The 21,503-nt window shown below is 41.8% G+C and overlaps 1 protein-coding gene across 8 annotated transcripts in view; it reads left to right on the top strand.

The window, feature by feature from the left end:
• The window catches only part of ADAMTSL3 (ADAMTS like 3), a 380,959-nt gene that overhangs the window by 240,418 nt on the left and 119,038 nt on the right, over window positions 1-21,503 (top strand). For all 8 annotated transcript variants that reach the window (XR_011562580.1, XR_011562581.1, XM_070775206.1 and 5 more), the window contains one exon: window positions 14,827-15,116. Coding sequence is in view for 6 of the 8 variants with exons in the window: in XM_070775206.1 (XP_070631307.1) it covers window positions 14,827-15,116 (290 nt within the window). In the remaining 2 variants the exon portion in view is untranslated. The remainder of the gene's footprint in view (window positions 1-14,826; window positions 15,117-21,503) is intronic.

Below are 21,503 nucleotides of genomic sequence, written 5' to 3'. Positions count from 1 at the left end.
CCCTGCCCAGCCCCCACTTGCTAGTGGCGGGTGCAGGTGTCTTCGCTGCTTCTCCGCTGGGGGAGTTACTGTTGGGCTCGTAATCTGTGGGTTTTAATTGTTTATTTTTCCTCCCTGTTATGTTGCCCTCTGTGCTTCCAAGGCTCCACACAGACTCGGCAGTGAGAGTGTTTCCTGGTGTTTGGAAACTTCTCTCTTTTTAAGACTCCCTTCCTGGCATGGAGCTCCATCCCTCCCTCTTTTGTCTCTTTTTTTGTCTTTTATATTTTTTCCTACCTCCTTTCGAAGACACTGGGTTGCTTTTCTGGGTGCCTGATGTCCTCTGCCAGCATTCAAAAGTTGTTTTGTGGAATTTACTTGGCTTTTAAATGTTCTTTTGATGAATTTGTGGGGGAGAAAGTGGTCTCCCCATCCTATTCCTCCACCATCTTTTGTCTGTGTCTCTTTTGCTGTCTCACATACAGGGTTATTGTTACCATCTTTCTAAATTCCAAATATATGTATTAGTATGCTGTATTGGTGTTTTTCTTTCTGGATTACTGTATAATAGGCTCCAGTTTCATCCACCTCATTAGAACTGATTCAAATGTATTCTTTTTAATGGCTGAGTAATACTCCATTGTGTGTATGTACCACAGCTTTCTTATCCATTCATCTGCTGATGGACATCTAGGTTGCTTCCATGTCCTGGCTATTATAAACAGTGCTGCAATGAACATTGGGGTACATGTATCTCTTTAAATTCTGGTTTCCTCAGTGTGTATGCCCAGCAGTGGGATTGTTGGGTCATAATGGCAGTTCTATTTCCAGTTTTTAAAGAAATCTCCACACTGTTCTCCATAGTGGCTGTACTAGTCTGCATTCCCACCAACAGTGTAAGAGGGTTCCCTTTTCTCCACACCCTCTCCAGCATTTATTGCTTGTAGACTTTTGGATCACAGCCATTCTGACTGGCGTGAAATGGTACCTCATTGTGGTTTTGATTTGCATTTCTCCGATAATGAGTGATTTTGAGCATCTTTTCATGTGTTTGTTAACCATCTGTATGTCTTCTTTGGAGAAATGTCTGTTTAGTTCTTTGGCCCACTTTTTGATTGGGTCATTTATTTTTCTGGAATTGAGCTGCAGGAGTTGCTTATATATTTTTGAGATTAATTCTTTGTCCATTGCTTCGTTTGCTATTATTTTCTCCCATTCTGAAGGCTGTCTTTTCACCTTGCTTATAACCAGGACCCGCATCAGACAGTTCCTGGCAGAGCAAACTCAGTTAATTTTAGGGCAGTAGCTTTCAAAGTGTAGAGAAGTAAAACGCTGCAGATCTTTAAGGAATGAATTCTGAATTACAACGAAATGGGACAATAGGTATTTGACTACTCAAGAAGAAAGCCTGGTAGTCAAGTTGATGAAAAGGAAGGGTTATACATATGTATTTGATTTTTGTTGTTGCTTTTCATTTGAAGTTAGGGCAACCTTAAACATATTAAAAAAAGTCATAAGGATTTTAGACAGTTACCATCTCTAGACTTCTCAGTTGTACAAGGAGGGTGTTAGGCTAAATGCTACTGGAAGCTTCTCCCAGCTCTGATCTCCTATGGTTCTGTAAGGGATGGAATCTAGAGAAGAAAAGGAACTTGGACACCTGCAAGGGAGTCTGTAGCTGTCACACAAGGATGGTCAGGGAGTTCTTAGTCTTGAATGATACATCTTGCCAGGGTCTCTTCTCAGAACACAGTTAGATGTTATCTAGTATTTGTTCTCTACATCTGTGTCTCTATTTCTAAATAAGATCACCTATACCATTTCCTAGCTTCCACATGTATGTGTTAATAGATGATATTTATTTTTCTCTTTCTGACTTCACTCTTTATGACATTCTCTAGGTCCATATTCCCCATGCCTCTACAGATGATCCAATATTGTTCCTTTTTATGGCTGAGTAATATTCCATGGGGCTTCCCTGGTGGCTCAGATGGTAAAGAATCCACCTACAAAGCAGGAGATCTGGGTTCAATCCCTGGGTTGGGAAGATCCCCTGGAAAAAGCAGTGGCAGTCCACTCCAGTATTCTTGCCTGGAATACTGGACAGAGGAGCCTACTGGGCTACAGTCTATGGGTTCACCAAGAGTCGGACATGGATGAGCAACTAAACACAGCACAGTAATATTCCATGTGTGGCTCATTCACTTTGCTATACAGTAGACACTAACACAACATTGTAAAGCAACCATACTCCAATAAAAATTAATTTAAAATAAACACAATTAGATCACCATTGCTAATCCTTCTGCATGTCCTCTCTTGGTTAAAGGCTTTGCTGTCAGTTCCCTAGACTGGAAGCTTGCAGTCATTCTTGCCTCTTGCTCATGTTTCCCCAGTCTATAATTAACTAGGGTTGTGAAGTCATATCTACTAAAATCTCCATTGCAGCTCTCCTTCTCTCCATCCCTACTACCACCTTTGTTCAGGTCTCAAAGTCACTTACTAGGACACCTACAACAGCCTTCTGATTTGCCCACAACTTGATGATCTCAGGTGGTAAAGAATCTGCCTGCAATGGGATTCAGACTCCCAATGCCTGCAAGTGGGAGACCTGGGTTCGATCCCTGGGTTGGGAAAATCCCCTGGAGAAGGGAACAGCTACCCACTCCAGTATTCTTGCCTGGAGAATTCCTTGCCTGTACAGTCCATGGGGTCGCCAAGAGTCAGACATCACTGAGTGACTTTGACTTTCACTTTTGATCTCCTCGGATCCACCCAGTCTGGCTAAGGCAGAAGTCTAATCTTTTCTTACAATGTTCATCATATCCCAGTGTTTCCCCATTTCCCGAAGACTTATGCTTGTTCACCAGCCAACAAGTCATAGTGGGGTAGGTATCACCCTTCCTGACTACCAGCTTCATCTCTGACCACAAACCCCCCACCCCCAGCTTAGACTGGAATGGGGTGCTCCAACATTCGCTGCTGTTGGCTGTTCCTTGCCTGTAACAAGCTGCCTCCTTCACTTTAACTATGTTCTCTGTTCTGTTGGGAATGGCACCCACCTGGATTTTGAAAAAGCTTTTTTTTTTTGGTTGTTATAGAAAATATCAAGCCTGTATGGAAGACGAGAGAACAGTATGACAACCCCACCCATGAGTCTGTCTCTCAACTGCAACAGTTATCAACTCAGGGCCACTCTTGTTTCATCCACACCACTGCCTCCACCCACAGTGGGGCATTTTTGAAGCACACCCAGACAGCATGTCGTTTCATTCATAAATACTTAAGTGTGTATCTTTAAAAGAGAAAGATCTGTTTTTGATCATCAGAATAGCACTGTAAAAAAAATTTTTTGGCCATGCCACATGGCATGTGGGATCTTAGTTCTCTGACCAGGGATGGAACCTGTGCCCTCTGTATTGGAAGCTCGGAGTCTTAACCACTGGACCACCAAAGAACTTCCCACAATACCACTTTTTAAAGTGTGGTCCTCAGATTGCTTCTTTTAGAAGCACATGTGATGCTATTTAAAATGCAGATTTCTGGACCTCACCAAGTCAGGCATTCTGGGAGCATATTTTTTTTTCTTTTGGCTCTGCTAGTTCTTTTTAAGGAGAAGGAAATGGCAACCCACTCCAGTACTCTTGCCTGGAAAATCCCATGGGTGGACGAGCCTGGTAGGCTGCAGTCCATGGGGTCGCTAAGAGTCAGACACGACTGAGCGACTTCACTTTCACTTTTTCACTTTCATGCATTGGAGAAGGAAATGGCAACCCACTCCAGCGTTCTTGCCTGGAGAATCCCAGGGATGGGGGAGCCTGGTGGGCTGCCGTCTCTGGGGTTGCACAGAGTCGGACACGACTGAAGCGACTTAGCAGTAGCAGCAGCATCAGTTCTTTTTAAAATTGTGGTAAAATGGACATAACCTAAAATGGAGCATCTTAACCCTTTTTAAGTGTTCAGTTCACTGGTATTAAGTACATTGACACCATTGTGTAACTCTCACCACCATCCATCTCCAGGAGTTTTCATCATCCCCACCACAAATTCTGTATCCAGGAATCACTGACTCCCCATCCCCTGTCCCTTTCCTTGCAGCCTGTGGTCATCTCTGTTCTACTTCCAGCTCTATGGATTTGTCAGCAGCATGTTTTAGCAAACACCCTGGGTGACTGGCAAGGGGGGCGGTGCCTCCAAATTTGGAAACTATCGGATCAGATAATCTCTAGGGTGCCTCTTGGTGGTGGTGGTTTTAGTTGCTCAGTCATATCCGACTATTTGTGGTCCTATGGACCATTGCCTGCCAGGCTCCTCTGTCAATGGGATTTCCCAGGCAAGAATACTGAGTGGGTAGCCATTCCCTTCTCCAGGGGATCTTCCCGACCCAGGGATTGAACTCATGTCTCCTGCATTGCAGGTTCTTTACCGACTGAGCCACCAGGGAAACCAGGATCTTTCTTAAGTTTTACCTAACTGGAAAAGGGCCGTATTGTGTTCGCTGCAGCAGGGTCTGGCCCCATGTTCATCCTCAAGCCTGCATGTGCTGTCAGCTGCACCTGACTTTGGTGGTGACTCTTCCTGTTCACATTCACTGAGCAAAGCTGATCCGCCCTCTCCTTCTGTGGGACTGCTTCTTCCTCCCCAGCACCTGTTCCTGGGCCTGAATGGCTGCCTCCCCGCACCATCCCTCTCCCTCTCTCTGTGGTCTCTCTGCAATTTTCCTTTATAATTCACGCTGCCTGGCAGTTTCTGCCCTGTTCCCGCTGTCTAGTGTGAAGTTTATGGTTTCCTCCCACCACTCTGACTCTAGTCATTCCCTTGATTTCCAAACAAAACCACAACATATCTCAGCTTCCAGTTCATCCTTTTATTCCCCCCGTTTTTGTGGCTTGGGGATACTTGCCTGTTGACAGTGAACGAGAAGATGAACATAGCTGTATTTTGGATCCCTGAAGAATGCCTGCCAAAGCCGCCTGGAGAAGATAAATATTTCTGTCTCTGTGGTTTACCGTGGCTCAAGCTCTGACTTTACATAGAGAACGGATGTTCAAAAGGCTTTTATTTTTAATTAGGAAAATAAAAATTACAGCTTATAAAGCAAAGCCAGGGGAACTGCAGTTTTAACCGTGTTAGCTTTCAGCTGTGGAATGTGTTGACAGTTGATATGGTTCATCATTGCTTTAAAAGTTCTTCCCCGGAGCCTTCCTAGTTTCTATGGGATTCACAGAGCTTCCTTAGTCATGCTGCCCTCCCTCTCGTTTAGCATGTATGAGAACCAAGGAAATGAGACAGATTCAGAACACTTTGTGTATTTTCCACTGCCATTTTAGCCTCTCCATTTGTGTTTGCTCAAATTCAATCAGGTTATATTTTAGACATTGTGTTTTTCTCACAACAGTAGTAACAACTAATATTGAGGACTTTGTGCCAGACTGTGTCCTCAGTGTTGTATGGATTAATTCTGATCCAATTCTCACAATGATCCCATGAGGAGGCATTATTATTAGCTTCATTTTAGGGATGAAGAAACAAACATTTAGATTAAGGAATTGTCTCCAACATTTCAGGTCTACTAAGTGGTGGATGGTGATGCTCTGGCCTGTGATTTGAGGAAGGGCTCCAATTTTGTGTTAGGAGAACTGAATTCAAGGCTCTCCCATCCTTGGGTTGGTCTCATAGGGCAGACAGAGAAGTTAGCGATTAGATTGCCGCGTTGTGAGGCTTAAAGCTGAGGGATGGCTTCCTGGGAGAGCTGGTACACGAAGTGATGTCTTAAGATGTACATGGGTGTTAGAACAGCATGTCAGGCATTGAGGTTGTATGTAGGCCAACTGATCCATGGGGGCCACCACACCTGGGCACTGAGGTACTGAGTGAGGAGAGGGGGCTGGAGGCTAAGGAGGTGGTAATGACAGCCTGGAAAGTGGGCAAGTCTTGGAGGCCTTTCATGGCTCATAAAGGATTTGGACTTCATCTGGAGGCAGTGAGAGTCATTTAGGGATTTTTAACAAGTGATGTAATCACAACGATTACATTTTTAGAAAGATCTTTCTGGCCTTCTGAAATTTGTATCTAATTATTCACTATAATAAATAAAACTGTAGCAAATCTCAAATTGCCCCTCTCTACATCTCTAATTGTCTCCTTAGGACACATTTGCTGGGGTGGAATTAGGAGGCCAGAAGATGGACACATTGAAGGCATTTAATTCCTACCATCAAATTTCCTCTTTAAAATTTAAACAAAAGATACTGCAGTGTTCAGGCAGTGCTGAATCTTATTTCTGTTTTTCTCCCATGGTAATTTTAAAAATTAAATTCTCATTAAATGGGAGTGTATCTTTGTGCATTTTTTTTTCTGGGAGATTATATAGATGGCATAAATCTTTCAGACCCTCTGCATTTAAGAGTCCCTTTCTTATACCCTCAAATGAGCAAATGTATGAACTCTTGTTTAATAACTATCTTCTTTATGCCTAAGCTGTCCTTTATACTTGTGTTGTGAACCTTTTTTTTTTTTTTAAAACGTAAGATTTTTCTCCATATACTTAAAATGAGAGGATTTTTAAAGAATCAGTCCAGGTATTACTTTCTTTTCAAATTTTGGTAAACAGAAGTTTGGGGACATGGATTGAAATCTTTCTTGGGTGCATGAACGTTTTCTTCTGTTGTATTTGTGCCTCTTTTCTATTGTTTTTCTTATTTATTCTAAAGGTTCATCACCTCTGTGTATTGAATCTCTTCTCTGTTTTTAACATGTGATACCTCCTGCACTTTTTGTGTTTCTCCTCTATGTTTTGGATGCACATATGCCCTTCAAACAACCATTTGCTGTCCTTACCATGAATGTATTTCCTACTATTCATTTTTCTTCTGTCATAGAGCAAACTTTGCATTATTTTTGTATTTTTTCAGTCTTTTCTCAACCAAGCCAGAGATTTTTTCCAGCCATGTTCTGAGTGTTCTGCTTACTTTTTTCCTGCCTTGGTCCTTGTTGCTGCGTGCTCTGTTTTTCTAGTTGCAGTGCGCAGGCTTCTCCTTGTGGTGGCTTCTCTAGTTGCAGGGCTTGGGCTCTAGGGTGCAGGCTTCAGTGGTTGTGGCACGCGGGCTTAGTTGCTCTATAGCATGTGGTTTCTTCCCAAACCAGAAATCGAACCCTAGTCCCCTACATTGGCACATGGATTCTTTTTTTTTTTTTTTTTTAATTGGGAGCGCGCGCCGCCGCGCAGCGACCTCTACCGCCCGCGGGGCGCAGCTCCCGGGCGCCTGGACCCGCCCCCGTCCGGCCCCCGGGCTTGGAGGAGGGGGCTGCGCTGCTCCTGGGCCGGGATCCCCTGCAGCTGGCACATGGATTCTTAACCACTGGACCGCCAGGGAAGTTCATGTTTTGACTTTCTTAATCTCTTCATTTATCTTTTGTTTTATAGAACATTTCCTTGAATTTTATTGTCATTAACTTTTAAGGAGATGCTGTAGCATTTCCTTCTGTTTCTGATAATATTTTTTCCCAAAATATGCTTTCCTTTCACAGATATATGTTACATTCTTCTTCTTTAACAGCAAAAAAATTATTATAACAAGTGGATATTGGTGTTTGTTTATTCATTTTTGAAATAGAAAAATAAATGCCCCAAAATAGTATTGTCAGATTTTCTTGGGCTCCTTTCATTGTCTTCTTGGATAATCTTAAATTGCATCTCTCACCTGTGATCCTGCTGAGGCAGGGTAAAATAATGCCAGTAGCTACTATGTTATCTTTGATAAATTATCTTCAGTTTCCTCATCTGTACAATGGGAATAATAATAATACCTCCTGATGGGGTTGTTGCTATGAGTAAATGATAAAACATATGTGAAGTACATGGAACAGTGTCTCACACAAATAACAATGTAATGAATGTTAGTTGTTGTCATTTTTGTTGTAATTATTGAACTTTTCACTCTGACATCTCATTTAATCCCAACCTAACCCCATTAGGTTGGTACTGTTACTGTTGCTATATGACAGGAAATTATTGCCTTTGTATTTGAATAACAGTTTGACTGGACATAATATTCTTGGGACCTCAACTCTCTCTCTCAAATCTCTTGTTCATCTTTTTCTGGTTTTGAATGTTGCTGAGTCTGAAATCCACCTGACTTTTTTATTCTTATAAGGGACTTGATTTTTGTACCTAGATGCTTATGGAATTCTATTTTTCATCCTCAAAGTCTTATTTTTTAAGTATATTCGTTTACATAAACTTAGTGCTTTAAGACTGGAGAAGGCAATGGCAACCCACTCTAGTACTCTTGCCTGGGAAATCCCATGGACAGAGGAACCTGGTAGGCTGCAGTCCATGGGGTCACAGAGTCGGACATGACTGAGAGACATCACTTTCACTTTTCACTTTCATGCACTGGAGAAGGAAACGGCAACCCACTGCAGTATTCTTGCCTGGAGAATCCCAGGGATGGGAGCCTGGTGGGCTGCTGTCTATGGGGTCGCACAGAATTGGACACGACTGACGTGACTTAGCAGCAGCAGCAGCAGTGCTTTAAGATAGCACAAATGTATTATCTCACAGTTCGGTGGGTCAGAAACCAAATAGATTTAGCTGATTTCTATAGATCCCATTAGGCTAAAATCATGACGTCTGTCAGCTTGATCTCTTCTCTGGAGGCCCAGGGTGGAATCCACTTCCAGATTCATTCAGGCAGTTGGCAGAGTGCAGATCCATGCAGTTGCAGAGCTGAAATCTCCATTTCCTTGCTGGCTCTTGGCGGGGAGCTGTTCCCACTTCTGGAGGCCTCCTGCATTCCTTGGCTCCTGGCCTCTTCCATCCTGGAGCCAGCCACAGCGGGTTGAGTACCTCTCATGCTCTCACTCTTGCCTCTTGTTCTGCTGCATCTAACTCCAGCCAGAGAATTCTTTCTGTTTTTAGGGACTTGTGTGATTAGGCCCACTGGGATAATCGCCCTATCTTGAGGTCCATAACCTTAATCACATCTGCAGAATCGCTTTTGCCATGTAACAGCATATTCATATATTCTAAGGATTAGGGTGTGGGTATCTTTAGGGAGGGCATTCTGCTGAAAGCTCTAGGTTTTTACGTTAATCATTTTGTATCACTTTTTCCTGGAAGACACTGTAACCTTTCCAGGCTGTATTTTAGGCACATTTTTCACATATTTTATTTATGAACTTTTTTTTTTTCTGTTTCATGTGTTGAAACCTCTACTTAAAGAATCCAACTATCTTCAATATTGGATTCTCTCTCATTTTATCTCTAAAAACTGCATTAAAAATCAATTTTAGAGAGATATAATTTACATACAAAATCTGTATGTAATGAGTGATGAGTTTTAACAGGTGGACACAAAACACAGAACCCCAGCCCCATTCTTGATACAGGACATCTCCATCACCCAGAAGCTTCCTTTGCACCCCAGCCCTCCATTCACCCCTCTTTTTGCTTTAAAACTTTTCTTTCTCTCTCTAAACACTGCATTCACTTCCAAGTCTTGCTTCTATGTTTTTAATTTGACCTTCAGCCATGTTTCTTCTATTTTTTTCTCTTGGTTCTGAATTGTTAGTTTCTAATGATGTTATGTTTCACAGTTTTGTTTCTTCAGCTCTGTAGTTTTCCATTTTATTCTGTGGTTTTATCATCTCCTGCCTAGGCTCTCTTATAAGTGAATTGTTCTTTTTTTTATGTTTTGGGTTTTTGGCCTCAAGGCACGTGGCATTCCCTGACCAGGGATTGATCTCTGCTCCCTTTCATTGGAAGACTAAGTCTTTTAATCCCTGGACCATCAGAGAAGTCCCTTGAATTGCTCTTTTTAAAAAAAATCTTTTCTGTTGTGGAGTTGGACACAACTGAGCACACATGCATGCACTGTGCAAAGACACAGGGAACATGCTCTGTTTCTCTGGTTGTTTTGCCCAGACATCACTCTTCAAATGCTTGTGTGCAGCTGTGGGACTTTCTTTTCTTTAAAGAAAAAATTACTGTGTGTGTGTGTGTGTGTGTGTGTATGTAGGGGGGAGCAAAGACAAAGCAAGATTCAGAACTGCATGAACATAATAATGTCCTTTGTTTAAATAAAAAATAATGCGTAGAAAAAAAATCATGTGGGATCATGCATACATTTTTGAGTTACCATGATTCCCCATCTCGCCTCCCCCAAATCACTCATGGATAATTTGGACAGCTCTGATATTTGTTACTCCATGGAAGGAAAGTTATGACCAACCTAGATAGCATATTCAAAAGCAGAGACATTACTTTGCCAACAAAGGTCCATCTAGTCAAGGCTATGGTTTTTCCAGTGGTCATGTATGGATGTGAGAGTTGGACTGTGAAGAAGGCTGAGCGCTGAAGAATTGATGCTTTTGAACTGTGGTGTTGGAGAAGACTCTTGAGAGTCCCTTGGACTGCAAGGAAGTCCAACCAGTCCATTCTGCAGGAGATCAGCCCTGGGATTTCTTTGGAAAGAATGATGCTAAAGCTGAAACTCCAATACTTTGGCCACCTCATGTGAAGAGTTGACTCATTGGAAAAGACTCTGATGCTGAGAGGGATTGGGGCAGGAGGAGAAGGGGACAACAAAGGATGAGATGGCTTGATGGCATCACTGACTCGATGGATGTGAGTCTGAGTGAACTCTGGGAGTTGGTGATGGACAGGGAGGCCTGGCGTGCTGCGATTCATGGGGTCACAAAGAGTTGGACACAACTGAGCGACTGAACTGAACTGAACTGATATTTGTTTTTTAAGAGGACACTTACAAGGATCTTTGAAAACCAACTTGATAGAATTCCCTGGTGGTCCAGTGGGTAGAACTCCAGACTTCCACTGTTCAATCCCTGGTTGGGGAACTAAGATCCCACAAACTAAGAAAAAAAATGATAACGAACTTGAAACATCCAGGAGACCTGAAAAACATCAAGTGTAACCATCATTTGCCCTGTTGGGAATTAAGATGTGCCTTCTCACTTACTCCACCTTCTCTCAGGATTCTGAATCTATGAGATGTAAGAGTCCAATCTGAATGAAAAAAAATCTACCTCCCATTAAAACATAATCCCCAGTTTTAGTTTTTATTGTGAAGGAGAAAAGAGAAAAAATTAATGACCATAGAGGTATAGTATGTATATGGTTAGAAAGTTCAAGCCTTTAAAAGGTGCAAAATGAAAATGAACAAAGACAAATATCAGACATTAACACATACATATGAAGTCTATAAAATGGTATAGATGATCCTATTTGCAAAAGAGAAATAGAGACACAGACGTAGAGAACAACCGTACGGACACCAAAGCAGAAAGAACGGGGTGGGATGAATTGGGAGATTGGGATTGATGTATATACACTATTGATACTATATATAAAATAGAAAATTCATGAGAGCCTACTGTATAGCACAGGGAACTCTACTCAGTGCTCTGTGGTGACCTATCTGGGAAGGAAATAAAAAAAAAAATGAGGGGATACATGTATACGTATAGCTGGTTCACTGTGCTGTACAGTAGAAACTAAGACAAAATTGTAAAGCAACTATCCTCCACTAAAAATTAATTTAAAAAAACAGCAACAAAATATAGTAAAAGCCTCCTTCTATAAACTCCAGTTCCTGGCTCTTGCAATTACTTCCTGAAAAGAGACATTATATATAAATCAGCATAGATAACATAGAGGCTATAAATATATACCATTAGAACCAGATGTGAAACAACAAAGTGGTTCAAAATTGGGAAAGGAGTACGTCAAGGCTGTATATTGTCACCCTGCTTATTTAACTTATATGCAGAGTACATCATGAGAAATGCAGGGCTGGATGAATCATGAGCTGGAATCAAGAGTGCAGGGAGAAATATTAACAACCTCAGATATGCAGATGATACTACTCTAATAACAGAAAGCAAAGAGGAATTATAGAGCCTCTTGATGAAAGAGGAGAGTAAAAAAGCTGGCTTAAAATTCAACATTCAAAAAACTAAGATCATGGCATCCAATCCCATTACTTCATGGCAAATAGATGGGGAAAAAGTGGAAAAACTGATAGATTTTATTTTCTTGAGCTCCAAAATCACTGTGGATGGTAACTACAGCCATGAAATTAAAAGACACTTGCTCCTTGAAAGAAAAACTATGACAGACATTGTGTTAAAAAGCAGAGATCACTTTGCCAACAAAGGTCTGTATAGTCAAAACTATGGTTTTTCAAGTAGTCATGTACGGATGTGAGAGTTGGACCATAAAGAAGGCTGAGCATTGAAGAATTCATGCTTCTGAACTGTGGTGCTGGAGAGGAGTCTTGAAAGTCCCTTGGACTGCAAGGAGATCAAACCGGTTAATCCTAAAGGAAATCAACCTTGAATATTCATTGGAAGAACTGATGCTGAAGCTCCAATACTTTGGTTACCTGATGCGAAGAGCCAACTCATTGGAAAAGATCCTGATGCTGGGAAAGATTGAGGGAAAAAGGAGAAGGGGGTGACAGAGGATAAGATGATTGGATGACATCACTGACTCCATGGAAATGAGTTTGAGCGAAGTCAGGGAGTTAGTGAAGGACAGGGAAGCCTGGCATACTGGAGTTCACAGGGTTGCAAAGAGTGGGACATGACTTAGCAACTAAACAACAACAATATGTAATATGTACACTATATAGGCATGTCTGTGTCCTTTTGTATAGTTAGACAAAAGATCATAGCATGTGATCCTTATTTCATAAGACCACATACTTATTTCATTTAACAGCCTCCAAAAGGAGAATATTCCTTATCAATTCACATAGATTCACCTTCTTTTCAGTGACCTCATCCTATTATTGAATACATTGTATGGATGTGTCTTCTTAAATTTAATCAGTCTCCTTTCCAGTTTACCCATGGGAAAGCAGCAAGCACAGAAAAGAGTAAAGATGCAAATATTGCTCCAGTACTACTCCATCCTAAGGAGCTGAGTCATGGAAAATAAGGATTAGAAAATAGTTTCCCAGTAACAATTTCCAACAAAACAAAATGAAAAAAGGAAGGTGTTATTGATATTTCTTTATTGCTCATGGAGAGCAATAATGTTTCGATTCTGCTGTGCTCTTGTGTACAACTGTGGTGAAGCCTCATGTAGAGAGAGATGCTTAGGTGATTCTGAGAGATCTTTATAACCAGCTTATTCTGAGATTTTAAACATTAAGCCTTGGAACTGTATTTGAAGCAAACAGCTCAGCAGCATTTTTTCTGAAGTTATTTAGTACAACATTTTCCCATGAATAGAGGTCTATATTCACTTAAATTTAGGAAATCATGCACGTCATATCCACCCCCCTTGAGTATGTATGGTATGTGTTCATATATCATAGTCTGGGGAGAAATTTTTCAGTAAATAAAACTATTGAACATTATTGAAAACAGTGTTTTCCAGACTTACTCAATCACTGCTCTCTTTCCAGCCTATCACTTATTAATATCTCATGATGCAAGTGTTGCTTCAGATTGTCTTAAAAATATGTGTCCCGATGGAGTCTATGTCTTAAATTCAGTGCAGGAATCAGTAAACATTTTCTATAAAGAGCCAAATAATAAATATCTTAGGTTTTGCCAGCCAAACAGTCTATATTACAAATCCTCAGCCCTGGCACGTAACACAAAAGCAGCCATAAACAAGGCTGAACAAGTGACCATGACTGTATTCCAATAAGTCTTTAGTTATGGACACACATTGAATTGTATGTCATTTTTACATGACACAAAATATTATCCTTCTTTTTTCTCCCCATCTATTTAAAACTATGAGAATCATTCTTAGCAGGTAGGCTGTGCAGAAATAGGTGGATGGGATTTGACCTGTAGGCCAAAGGAGGACACCCTGTGATTTAGTGGATAAAGATTCAGGATAAGAAATACATGCTTTATTCAGTCAGATTGGGCAACAGCTGTGATAGTTTCAAGAAAATTCAGAAGTTTTGTGTGTTGTTATATATTAAAATGTTGATGTTGTTTAGTTGCTCAGTCGTGTCCAACTCTTTGGGACCCCATAAACTGTAGCCCTCCATGCTCATCTGTTCATGGAATTCTCTAAGCAAGAATACTGGAGTGGGTTGCCATTTCCTTCTCCAGGGGCTCTTCCTGGACCAGGAATCAAACCTGTGTCTCCCTCAATGGCAGGCAGATTCTTTACCACTGAGCCACCAGGGAAGCCCATATATTAAATAAAAAAGAATATTAAAGCTTCATCTACTCTGCAGAAGGAGAAGGAAATGGCAACTCACTCCAGAATTGTTGCCTGGAGAACCCCATGGACAGAGGAGCCTGGTGGTCTACAGTCCATAGGGTTGCAAGAGTTGGACACAACTTAGTGACTAGACCACCACCACCGCTCTGCAGAAAGCATGCTGTCCTACAGTTTTGCTCCTAATATCAAGATATTTTAATAAAACTCTGCCTGTTAAGACAGGGTAAGCACCAAAATGATTTCTTGAATAAATACTGGTGAACATCTCCATGTTATAAAAGAACTCAGAGTAGAAATTATCTCTACACGATTTATTATGACCAAATCCTACAGAAAACCTTTTAACGATGATATGCAAAGGTCAGAGCACAGAATTTGAATTAAATAAAATAGGTGCAAAAGTTTAGTGGATTTCTGGTAAAAGCTTCTTTCTGTTGCTGATGAGGTTGGAATGTTTGTCCATGACACATTTTCAGGCACCAACAAAAGGACAGCCTCCGAAACATTGAATCCCCTCTGAATGAAGTTACATTTTTCCTTCATGTGTCACTCCCCCTTTGTGGTCTCTTTGGACTGACGGCCCGTGTCCTCCCCTGCTCCGACCCCTGGGGCTCCCCGGTTGCCTGCAGGTTCGTTCCGGAGCCGTGGTCCGCCTGCAGTGCCACATGTGGGCCAGGTGTTCAGGTGCGAGAGGTAAAGTGCCGCGTGCTCCTGACCTTCACGCAGACTGAGACCGAGCTGCCAGAGGAAGAGTGTGAGGGCCCCCGGCTGCCCACAGAGCGGCCCTGCCTCCTGCAGCCCTGTGATGAGAGCCCCGCCGTCCGAGAGCTGGCCGCCTCCCTGCAGGAGCAGGACAGTGAGACGACCTACGACTGGGAATACGCTGGCTTCACCCCCTGCACCGCCACCTGTTTGGGAGGTATTTGATCTTTTACTTAAGGGACAGCTGTGTCTGGCATTGCTATGGTTTGAGAAATAGTAATACTAAATCGGTAAAGCCTCATCTAAAAACTAGCAGAAGTCCAAAGGAGGAGAAGTCATTTGAATAATTGAAAACTGTGCCTTTTTTTTATTTCAGTTTTCATCATCATTATTTTAGAAAGATAAGGGACAGTGGGACTAGATCCTGTGTTCCTAAGCATTTGCCTAACTGAGATGGTTACAGAGGTCACCGATTGATAGAGAATAAATAGGAAAATGCAAGAAATTATTAGTTGAGGTAGTGTTGTGCATAAGTCAGAATTACAGAATGAAGCAGCCTGGGACTGGCTTATCTGATGCTCTCTTGGTCAGAAGTTATTCTCAGAAAATAATTTAGGTTCATACCTGCACATTGAACCAGAAACCAGTATGGAGCAAACTGATCACCATGATTTATGTGTGTGTACATGTGTGTACACATAGCCAGGGACCCTGATAGGACTAGGAAGTGATCATATTGCCAGGTGGCCCCCTTGGGGTGGAAATTAGCCCCAAGGTGCTTCAAGCATTCCAGGATCCAAAAGGGAGTGAATGAGCCCAGAGAAGTCCAGATAGTCATTCTTTCTCTGCTGGAAGTAAAAGGACAGAAATAATCAGTGGGAAACCATGATCCTCTAGCGACATGAAGGGGACTCCTGTCTCAGGAATTCAGGCCCTGACATCCTCTCACTCACTCCTGACTGTGCCTTCCAGCCAGCTGTCGTGGCTGAAGCTGGGGGCTAGAAATGCTCTAACCAGACTTCCCTGGTGGTCCAGTTGTTAAGACCATGCACTTCCACTGCAAGGGGCATGGGTTTGATCCCAGGTCAGGGAACTATGATCCTACATGCCGTGTGGCATGGTCAAAGAAAAAAAGGGAAAAAAAAAAAAAGAAAGAAATGCTCTGACTTCAGTGCCAGCCAGTGGTGCAAAAGCTAAGGAAGCTGCTGCCTTAGGGGGAAGTTGGCTTAACAGCCTGCTCCACTCCTCCTGGCAGCCCTGCACCCTTTACTAGGCATTCCCCATCAGGTCTTAAGAGCTCGTGTGCCAGTCATTGTGCCCTGGCCTCTTCCCTGGGCAGGTGGAGTGCATTCTCTGTTCTTACCATCCAGTCGCTGTGACTTGAGGTATTTGTCTTTCTCTTTCCTGTGTAATTCAACCTGTAAATCCACCTATCCTGAACACCAGCCCATCAGTAAGCCCAGGTGAACTGGCATGTGCTTTACCCCTAGGCCTCAGTTAAGCTACTGTCTTTCATATGGTGGTACCCCTGTGCAATTAGGAAAAGAACTCTCCTCTGCCTCCAGATTCTCTCTCTCTCTTGCTTGCTTCTCTCTGCTTCCTAGAAGCCCACCTCAGCTAGCCAGGAGTTTAGCCTGCTTCACCCAACACTAAATGTCTACTGTGTCTCTTCCCTCCCAGGAATTGAAGTCTCTTTCCTCCTCACTTTCATGTCTGCTTTGGCCCAAACCTCTGGGTTCAGGGTCCTGGACATGTCTTCTGTTATATCTTGGAAGCCTTAAGACTGATATGCCCTTCATAATCTGGGAACTGGTACTTTCCTGATGAGTCGGGGGAAGCCCTCCAGAGATAGTCATGCATGCTTGCATGCCTGCTCAGTCAATTGTGTCTGACTCTGTGACCACATGAACTGTAGCCTGCCAGGTTCCTCTGTCTATGGGATTCCCCAGATAAGAATACTGGAGTGGGTTGCCATGCCCTTCTCCAGGGGATCTTTCAGACCAAGGGATCGAACCTGAGTCTCTTATGTCTCCTGCATTGGCAGGCAGGGAAATGGCAGTCCACTTCAGTATTTTTGCCTAAAGAATTCCATGGACAGAGGAGCCAGGTGGGGTGCTGTTAATGGGATCTCAAAGAGTCAGACACGATTGAGTGACTACACTTTCTTTACCACTAGCACCACCTGGAAGCCCCCGGCTATTGCTTGCATACCTCCAAATCTATTGTATTAATCTCAGACTTTTGAATACTGCCATTGATAGAATTAGTCTTACATCTAGTACTCTGTCATCCTTGACTTCAGTTTTTTCCTGACCGAGAAGGCCATCCAGATGAGAAAGCATGGCATGTTGGGTCCTTGGAACTTAACAGACCACATAGAGTTGCCCAAGGAAAATTGACCAGCTGAATTCTGATTCATTTGAGAGAGTCTATTTGACCTCATTTTTGGAACCTGATGCCAAAATGTTCAGATCTGCTATGTTCCCAGTGCCCACCAAGACGGCCAGGAGGCCTGGACCCCCTGGCATGATTTTCTGTTTTTTTGGTAACAACTTAATTAAGATATAATTCACATACCATACAATTTATATATCTGAAGTATACAGCGTGGTGTTTTTTGGTATATTCACAAAGTTGTGTACCCATCGTCACAATCTTCTTTTAACACTGATATATTTGGCTGCATTGGGTCTTAGTTGTGCCATGTGTGATCTTTCATGCAGCACACAGACTCTTCTAATTGCAGCACACAGGCTTAGTTGCCCAATTGGGGGTCGAACTCGTGTCCCTTGCAATGCAAGATGGATTCTTAACCACTGAACCACCAGGGAAGACCCCATAAAAACAATTTTAGAACACTTTGACCCCAAAAGAACCCTGTAGCCTTAAGAAATCACCACCCCATTTCCTCTCAAACCCCCATTTTCCTGCTACCAGCAGCCTCTCACAACTACTAATCTACTTTTTATTTCTTCTGGACGTTTCATATAAGTGGAATCACACAATGAGCAATCTTTGTGACCACCTTCTTTCATTTAGTGTGCTCTCAAGTTTCATCCATGTTGTAACATAAGTCAGCACTTCATCTCTTTTTAGGTTTGAATACTATTCATTGTATTGATATGCCCATATTTATCCATTCATCAATTAGATTTTGGTTTATTTGCATGCCTTGGATACTATGCCTAAAACTGCTCTGAACATTCACGTACACATTATTGTGTGGATGTACATCTTCATTTCTCTTGGGTATATAGTTAGGAGTAGTAAAATGATCTCTGCATCTGTTTAAGGCATACAAGTTTTGTGAGACTTGTCCAGTTCAGTTTATCCTTATTGGCACTGTGGGCCTTTGGCCAGCTGTGAGGAGAGAAAGGCCTTGCACATGTTAGAAGTGCATTTCAGCACTCATGTGGTGGATGGGATGGTGTCCAATTGTTTCTGACATCCTCTTATGTAACTGGAACACATTTTGCAAATTTTAACAGGGCTCAGCTTGCTAATCTTTCAACTCTCAGTTAAACAGAACTTAGCCTTGTGAGGCTATCCTGTGTTGTGTAATTCAGGATAACATCATTAGATGAACCTTGCATGCCCATGAACCCAAATGGTATGACTAGGGAAGCTGAGAGAGTGTATGACACAATCCAAAATAGAGAGTGGACAACTTCTTTATTGAGGGGTTGATCTGTAAGTGCTTATAGTAAGATTTTTCACTTTGCAAAAAGCAATGGTTTAATTTCTTGGGTTCAGGCTTAAATGTTCTTAATGTTTTTAATTTCTTGAGTTCAAGCTTAAAATTTCATTTTAAATGTGTAACTCAATTCTGTTGAATACTTGGAATGCTTGGAGGGTTATAAAATCCTCTAAATGCAGGAAACTGAACACCTGCTCTGTGCTAGACTCTATGCTCTCCACTCGGTTCCAGGCTCAGTACCACGATACAGAATGAAGGCACGGTCCTTGTCCTGAGGGAGCACAGCTCTCGGTGATGTTGGCTTTACTGTCCCTACTGCATTACTTAGAGGCAGTGACACTTGCCTCTCTGTAATCCATTTTAATGTGGTTTTAGAGGCTCAGCCTCTGCGAGCCCACTTATGTGTGGTTTTGAATGTGGATTTTAACCCTCATCCTGAATAACAGGGAGGGTGAGTCTGCAATGACTGGAAACCACAGGAAAATAAAATTTCCACAGGCATGCAGTTATTTCTTCAGCATTCCTGTTTCTGATAGAAAAATAAGATAGGCAAGTGATATATTTTCAAAAAGATAAACCTCTGATTCCCATCCCGATATTATATATTTGTATAGTCTTAACTTGCCTTCACATCATACAGGAAATAAAAGTAAATCAATTTGTTGTAATCATTGATGTTTAAGAATCTTTTACAAGTCTGCTTTCATACTGGAGTGGCAACAATTCTTTCTCAATTCCTAAAAGTATAAAAAATGCAGACATACTCAATTTCCAGTCTCCAGAGTGTATGTAAGTATATGGTGTACAGCATTATGTTATATGTGTATGTACATCCTGAAAGTTATGCTTACCTTTTAAATACCCACGGATAAAGTTTTATAATTTACTACACTATCAACATGGGCTTCTCAGGTGACACTAGTGGTAAAGAATCCACCTGCAATGCAGGAGACATGAGAGATGCAGGTTCCATCCCTTGGTGGGGAAGATCCCCTGGAGGAGGAAATGGCAACCCACTCTAGTAAGCTTGCCTGGAGAGTCCTGTGGACAGAGGAGCCTGGAAGGCTACAGTCCATGGGGTCGCAAAGAGTTGAATACGACTTAATGACTGAACACACACACATGCACACGATAAACATTCCTCACTAACATTTTCTCTTGTGTCTTATATTATTTGTTGCACTTACGACCTTTCATTTCTCCCTTTGTGTTTTCTAAAACCACTGGCTAGTAGCGTAGGCGTGAACTTTGGCCTCATTTTGGACCATAGTTCTGCCCCTTCCTTTGGGCTAGTTGTTTAAATTTGCAGAGATTTATTTTTATAAAATGAGAAGAGCCACACCTACATTATTAGGATTAATGAAAGGATTAAATGTGATTCTTAAGCAAGGTTATGTTGGAGAAGTGTTTAATCACTGTACGTGACACATGTGTGTTATAAATGTTGGTGGGATAATATAAGAGTTTATAATATAGTTTAATATATAAGAAGTTATTCATCTTAGAATATTGTTTTTTCCTTTTAAAAGAAAACAGACTAAATTGCTGAACCCCTTAATGCATCTAACTTTGCCAACCAAGTGCATTCTTTGAATTCCTCAAGTAAATCATCATCTGCAATTAATGATGATTTTCTCTTTCCAATAGTTGTTTATCCTGTTTATGTTTTCTCTCTTATTGCATTGTCCAGAATTGCAAGAACAATAGTAAATAAGGTAGATGATGCCAACTTTGCCTTGGTCTTGACAGTAGCAGGAATCTCTCTTATTGTTTCATTTGAAAATAACATCCTACAAATATTTATTGTGTTTTTTTGTGCAAGGTGCTGACCTAGGTAATAGAGACAAATAGTTTCCACCTCTGCAACTCAGATCTAGAGGGGGAAATGTGTTCATCGCATAATCACACACACATATGTTTAAACTTACAGCTGGTTATTGCAGCTACAAAAAAGTATATGGTTGGGACTTGCCTGGCGGTCCAGTGGTTATGAATCTGCACTTCCATCACAGGGGGCAGAGGTTCAATCACTGGTCGAGGAACTAGGATCCCACATGCTGTGTGGTGTGACCAAAAAATAACTAGAAACAAATTTTAAAAAGAAGCATCTGATGCCATGAAAGCACATAATAGGAGGAATTTGACCTAATTTGGGAGGTCAGGGAAAGATTCCCTAAGAACAATTACATTTGAACTTTAAGTCTGAAAGATGAGAAATTAATTAAGCAAAAGTTTGAGACAGTGGTACAAAGAGAATTTCCAGCAGGAAAAGGATCATGTGGAAGGGCGCTAGGTGGCAAGAGGGCACATGGGAAATTCTAGGAGCTGAAGTTGGGCACAGCTAGTGTACTGAGAAAGATGGGGTTTAATGTGAGATGATGCTGTAAAGGAAAGCAGGGGCCGGACAGTGAAGGTCTTACGGGCCATGTTCATTTGGGTCTTTATCCTAAGAACAATGAGAAGCCATCCAAGTCATTAAAATGGAAATTAATGATCAAATGTTTATTTCAAAAAGGTTAGTCCAGTTGTATTGTAAAAAAAAAGGATTAAAAAGGATAACAAGAGATGTCAGGGGGCCCACAGAGAGGAAGATGGCTAGAAGGCATGGTTTGTTAGGGGAGGGCTGTGTGTGTGCTGTCAGTTCATGACAGAGTCCATTTGCGTTTAAAAGGCAGTGAGAGGGGACTTCCCTGGAGGTCCAGTGGCTGACTCCACACTTCAGTGTAGGGAGCCCTGGTCAGGGAGCTAGTTCCTGCATGCTGCAACTAAAGATCTTGCAAAGACCCAGCACAGCCAAATCAATAATTTTCTTAAAAAAAAAAAAAAAAGGCAATGAGAAAGTTCCAGAATGAAAGGGAAAGGCAAAGTGTCAACAAACTTCTTATGATGGAAGGGAGTGAAATCTAA

Source organism: Bos indicus, chromosome 21 (assembly GCF_029378745.1).
Source record: "Bos indicus isolate NIAB-ARS_2022 breed Sahiwal x Tharparkar chromosome 21, NIAB-ARS_B.indTharparkar_mat_pri_1.0, whole genome shotgun sequence".
NCBI lineage: Eukaryota > Metazoa > Chordata > Mammalia > Artiodactyla > Bovidae > Bos > Bos indicus.
This window is presented reverse-complemented; position numbering and strand designations above follow the sequence as displayed.